The sequence below is a fragment of the Bison bison genome, unplaced genomic scaffold, assembly GCF_000754665.1.
Source record: "Bison bison bison isolate TAMUID 2011002044 unplaced genomic scaffold, Bison_UMD1.0 scf7180017864531, whole genome shotgun sequence".
NCBI lineage: Eukaryota > Metazoa > Chordata > Mammalia > Artiodactyla > Bovidae > Bison > Bison bison.
In genome coordinates, this window is record NW_011495081.1 from 5,343,230 (window position 1) to 5,349,327 (window position 6,098).

The 6,098-nt window shown below is 38.7% G+C and overlaps 1 protein-coding gene across 1 annotated transcript in view; it reads right to left on the minus strand.

Moving 5' to 3' along the window:
* Window positions 1-1,185: 1,185 nt before the first annotated feature.
* The window catches only part of DCDC5 (doublecortin domain containing 5), a 405,912-nt gene continuing 400,999 nt past the window's right edge, over window positions 1,186-6,098 (minus strand). Inside the window, exons 32-33 of the mRNA XM_010831800.1 lie at window positions 4,966-5,116; window positions 1,186-1,665 (exon numbers count right to left, since the gene is read on the minus strand). Of these exons, the coding sequence (XP_010830102.1) occupies window positions 1,517-1,665; window positions 4,966-5,116 (300 nt within the window). The 3' untranslated portion in view covers window positions 1,186-1,516. The remainder of the gene's footprint in view (window positions 1,666-4,965; window positions 5,117-6,098) is intronic.

Sequence of the window (6,098 nt, forward strand, 5' to 3'; positions counted from 1 at the left end):
CCTTCAGTAGAAATGATCTACTGCCTTCCTGAACCACATTCCAGTGGTGGCTTGAGGAGCGAGCCCAGCTGAGCCATTCTGTACACTTCTGGCCAGGCTGCGATTTATACTCCGATGGAGATGCCAAAGGCTTTCAGAGGAAGAAAGAAGAGCATTTCTCTGGAAAATTTTTTACCAGAACTAGAAACCAAACTCTGGTCTGTCACTAATATTTTTCTTAGAAAATAATTCTTTCTTCACAGCAGAAAGAAATTAAAAGGTAAGTTATCTTCCTGTAGTATTGTTACATATGATTGCTAAGGATCTCCCTTGACCCCTTAAGAAAAATCCTCACATGATTTTTTCCTTCAAGTGGTACATATATCCTTTCCCTAAGTTTCGGTATTCAGGACACAGTCCACGGCTTTTGGTTACTGAGCTTACGTCATAAATGATGCAGCTTCACTCTGTGAATAACATCTAACTGCGCTCATGAGGAGTCCTATTACCACAGGCCAAACTGAGGGGAAGTGGGAAGAGGAAAAAGCAATTCATGTGGGGTTTGGTGGCCACCAGCCGTTTCATTTTCATTTAACAAATGTAGGATTTTAACATGGAACCTTAAAAATAAAGTGGCTGAGCCAGAAAAATGTCAGTTTGACTCAAATTTAGCATTAGGTAGTCAAAGAGTCTTTGTTACTATCAAATTGTATACATATATATAATTTATATATGTAATATAAAATTATTTTTATATATAGTACATAAACTACTTGACCCTACTAAATATAACTATATATATATACACACACTACAATTATCAGTCTATTTTATTATCAAATTATATATAAGAATAATAAAATATTTTGTTGTTGTTGTTTAGTCACTACATCATGTCTGATTCTTTGTGACCCCATGGACTGTATCCTGCCAGGCTCCTCTGTCCATGGGATTTCTCAGGGAGGAATATTAGAATGGGTTGTCATTTCCTTCTCCAGGGAATCTTCCAGACGCAGGAATCGAACCCACATCTCCTGCAATGAGAGGCAGTTCCTCTACCCTTGAGCCACTAGGGAAGCCCAATGTAAAATGAATAATATAAAATTATTTATAGATATATATAGTACATATACTACTCTTGATCCTACTAAATTTAAATACATATGTAAATATATATACACACACTACAATTGTCAGTCTATTTTATTATCAAATTATATATAAGAAGAAAAAAGTACATATATAATAATATATGCTATTTGATCCCACAAAACTATTTTTCAGTAATAACAAATATTTTCCTTTTTCTTTTCCTGGGAGAAAATACACCTAAGATAGTTTACTGTCATTGCTTTGCTGAGTTTTGCTGCCTTTCTAAGAACAGATTTGAGGCATCAAATGTCACTGTGTAAAATGGAAAGGGTATAATGTTTAAAGGAGATGGTATAAAATTAAGAATGATGACTAGTCATCATATCACATCCTAGCAAACACGTAAGTATGCCCACACACCTATCCCAGTGAAACACACCACAAACTAGGAGGGCTCCGCTAGGAATTCAGTGTGTGAAGGTACCAGGGAAGGCAGCTTTGTGGATGGTGACAGCACGATGTCTGTGGCTTGAGGGCCCTGCTGCCTGCAGATTCGGGCATAATTTGCTCTGATCTCCACCAGTTGCTTTAACTCTGTTAAAAAAATTATTTTGAGAGACAAGTCAATGTATTTATAGCAAATAATTAAAAGTTCAGGATGATGAAAAACTCGAAGATCCTTCAGAAACCCTCGACTCCCACGCCAGACTCTCTCATTACACACTTGACTTGCTTATCACATCAGATATGTGTTAACATTCTTTGGATTTCTACAGAATGGCAGTTGCTAGAGAGGGCTTCCTTCCAAGCTTTTTATAAAGCCTGAATTGGAAGCTAACCTAGAAGTGGTCTAAAAATTGAGCCCACTGAAAAGATGGTAAACACAGCATTGAGAACCGTGTTCAGAGTTGAAGACAAATGGCATAAAGCGCTCTTTTAATTTTGTTAGGGGTTTGTGTGAAAGACACCATTCTAACAGTGTCTGATTTGTTTTGCCAAAACAAATCCATTTTTCGAAGACCAAATGTGATTCTTTGGTGACTTTCACATGCTGAATGTTTTTACATTATAGTACATAAAATAAGTTCTTATTAGGCGTTTAGTTTTGAAAGTCCCAAGCCGCCTTATTTTCTACTACATACTTAAGTCAGTAGGTCACAGAAAAATTATGAACAGCATGAATCATTAAACGTCCCTTCACAAGAGTCTATATATATGTATATATATGCTAGTAGCATTTCTCTCTCTTTTTTAAAGCATTCTGAGTGTTTGGATTTCTACCAAACGATTATTTCTCATTTAATTATTTCAGGAAAAACAATAAAATGGCAGTTCATATAATAAAATAACTTTCTAATAGCAACTAAGTTAGACTCTCTGCTATCAGTTAGATTTTCTAGAACATATACCACCCAATGAAAAGATCTTAGACAACTGGGGGAAAACACTAACACTTTCACCATTAAAGGAATATGAGGATCCATTTTAAGAGGAGAAGAAACAGCTCTTTCACATCATAGTAATCGATGTGGTTAAAGAATTGAAGATGCAAAAATGAATGTCTATATAGCCTTGTCAAAGGTCTACAGAGCTAACAAGGAAGAAAATGGTAGGAAGAATAATGTTTGCATTTTCAGTGGGTAACAAGCTTGCTTCTGGGAAGGTAGCCTACATTTCTCTCTGTGTTTTGGATACCTCTCTGGCTAGAAGGCAATGGCACCCCACTCCAGTACTCTTGCCTGGAAAATCCCATGGACGGAGGAGCCTGGTAGGCTGCAGTCCATGGGGTCACTAGGAGTCGGAGACGACTGAGCGACTTCACTTTCACTTTTCACTTTCATGCATTGGAGAAGGAAATGGCAACCCACTCCAGTGTTCTTGCCTGGAGGATCCCAGGGACAGGGCAGCCTGGTGGGCTGCCATCTCTGGGGTCACAGAGTCGGACACGACTGAAGCGACTTAGCAGCAGCAGGAGCAGCTGGCTAGGTTGCCTGTTATTTATCTGAAAGGCCCAGTGAATACAGTGGGGCCAGGAGGGTGAGGTCCAAGCAACAGAAGGCCACCCCAAGAGTACGAAAGATTAAGCATAAATAACGAAAGGAGTAGGAAGGTACCTTCTATCACACCACTTACTATTCAATTACTTCAAGTGTGTTCATATACTTAACTAGATCCAAAACTCTTTCAGGGAAGGAAATCTGGCTTACACTTCTTTTATTGGCTATGGAATACAGAAAGCTGTCAATTAGTACTTCCTGTTAAGAACAACATCACTGGTTCATTCTAAGTAATTCTTCTAAATAATTACATAGTGAGGGTCACCAAGAACTGGGGTGAGGTGTTATGGTGAATGATGGGGACAAATACAAAGAATATAAAGATTAATGCCCATCTTTGATGTAGGACGGTGCTGGGGGAATCTGTGTGGTATCCTCAGAATAGTGTTAGGTATCCCAATAAATCCTTGTCTCCCTGCATTTTAGTTTTCATTCCCATATTTTTTCCCTTTCTAGGCTAAGTGTAAAGATAGGATTGCAACTGTTTTAAAATTTTTTTGGTTTATATATCTTATATATTACATAAGTCCGTCTAGTCAAGGCTATGGTTTTTCCAATGGTCATGAATGTGAGAGTTGGACTGTGAAGAAAGCTGAGCGCTGAAGAATTGATGCTTTTGAACTGTGGTGTTGGAGAAGACTCTTGAGAATCCCATGGACTGCAAGGAGGTCCAACCAGTCCATTCTAAAGGAGATAAGTCCTGGGTGTTCATTGGAAGGACTGATGCTAAAGCTGAAACTCCAATACTTTAGTCACCTCATGCGAAGAGTTGATTCATTGGAAAAGACCCTGATGCTGGAAGGGATTTGGTGCAGGAGGAGAAGGGGACGACAGAGGATGAGATGGCTGGATGGCATCACCGTCTCGATGGACATCAGTTTGAGTAGATCCCGGGAGTTGGTGATGGACAGGGAGGCCTGGCGTGCTGCGGTTGCAAAGAGTCGGACATGACTGAGCGACTGAACTGAACTGAACTGAATAATAATTTTATGGTGGCTTTTAGAAGAGATAAACTAACATTAGTTATTTTTAAAATCCCAGGTAATTCATTTCTAATTTTTTTTTTTCCCACATCACGTGGCATGTGAGATCCTAGTTCCCTGGACCAAGGATTGAACCTGTGACCCCTGCAGTGGAAGCACAGAGTCTTAACCACTGGACTGCTATGGATGTCTCCTGAATCTTCTGATTTCTTTTAAAATGTTATCAATGTTTTTCAGGATATCCTGAAAATTCTGTCTTTGTTAATGTAGACCTACCCCAGAAAGGGGTTTTAAATTCCTCAGGATAAGTAGGATGAAAGACAAGAATTGGTTTAATACCAAATGTTATGTTCTCTTCCATTTCTAACATTTATCAAAAAAATTATTGAAAGACAGACAAGATAATAAACAAGCATATATTTACTTATTAGTAAACAAAATAAATCTGTAAAGTGTATTTGTTTTTTAAAGAAGCATTAAGTTTTAAATAACTTGCAAAGTAGGAAATCAAGGATGCCTGACTTTCCGCAGGGTGCATGCTAAAAAATGAATACCTTCAAAGAAGGCCTTTTAGAATTTCTACAACTAAAGCCCCTTGGATAAAACTCAAGACTAACAGAACTTTCGTTGAATGCTTTAGATTAAACAGTGTCAACAGTGAGCTTCCAGCAAATAAACACATGGAATTTAACTTTAGTAATATGGCATACAAAAGTGTGGAGTAGGATAGTCATTAAAAATCATCATGATGGGATATAAAATTCAGTAAAAAAAAAAAAAAAAAGCTCTTTGAAGAAACAAGTGAATGCTTTAATTCTTCAAAAACATGATGGAAAAGAAATCATCACTCATACCTTGCTGAGTTCTAAAGCTACGCCCTGTAGACACACAGATGACCATGTCTCGCTCTATGTCATCCCAGGAGTGAATTGGCTCTCCGTCGGGGGTGTACAGTGCTCTGGCCGGGTGGGCCAGCTTGAGACGAGAGGAGCAGTCATTCAGCAGCTGAAACACAAAGAGACACATGCTGGGTGGGTGTGGGGTGTCACAGCATGTTTAAGTATTAAAGAAGCAACTCCTTGAAGAGAACTATTATCATGATATAAGTATTCATTTTATTTATAATTGCTAGAAAGAGGTATACTGTGTAGCAAAGGGAACTCTACTCAATACTCTGTAATGACCTATATGGGAAAAGAAACTTAAAAAAAAAAGAAAGAGTGGATATATGTATATGTCCTGATTTACTTTGCTGTATACCTGAAACTAACACCACATTGTAAATCAGCTATACTCTGATAAAAATTTAAAAAGAAAAGAAAGAGGAATAGAAGGAGATGAGAAGGGTTTACAAATGTTCCTTAATGTGGTTAGACAGTGAAGGAACTTCAGTGCTTTTCAGTAGACTCGTCCTTCTTGTTCTCTTCAGTTCAGTTCAGTTGCTCAGTCATGTCTGACTCTTTGCGATCCCGTGAACCACAGCACACCAGGCCTCCCTGTCCATCACCAACTCCTAGAGTTTAATCAAACTCATGTCCATTGAGTCGGTGATGCCATCCAACCATCTCACCCTCTGTCGTCCCCTTCTCCTCCTGCCTTCGATCTTTCCCAGCATCAGGGTCTTTTCAAATGAGTCAGTTCTTTGCATCAGGTGACCAAAGTATTGGAGTTTCAGCTTCAACATCAGTCCTTTCAACGAAAACTCAGGACTGATCTCCTTTAGGATGGACTGGTTGGATCTTCTTGCAGTCCAAGGGACTCTCGAAAGTCTTCTCCAACACAACAGTTCAAAAGCATCAATTCTTCAGCACTCAGCTTTCTTTATAGTCCAACTCTCACATCCATACATGACCACTGGAAAAACCATAGCCTTGACTAGATGGACCTTTGTTGACAAAGTAATGTCTCTGCTTTTTAATGTGCTGTCTAGGTTGGCCATAACTTTCCTTCCAAGGAGTAAGCATCTTTTAATTTCATGGCTGCAGTC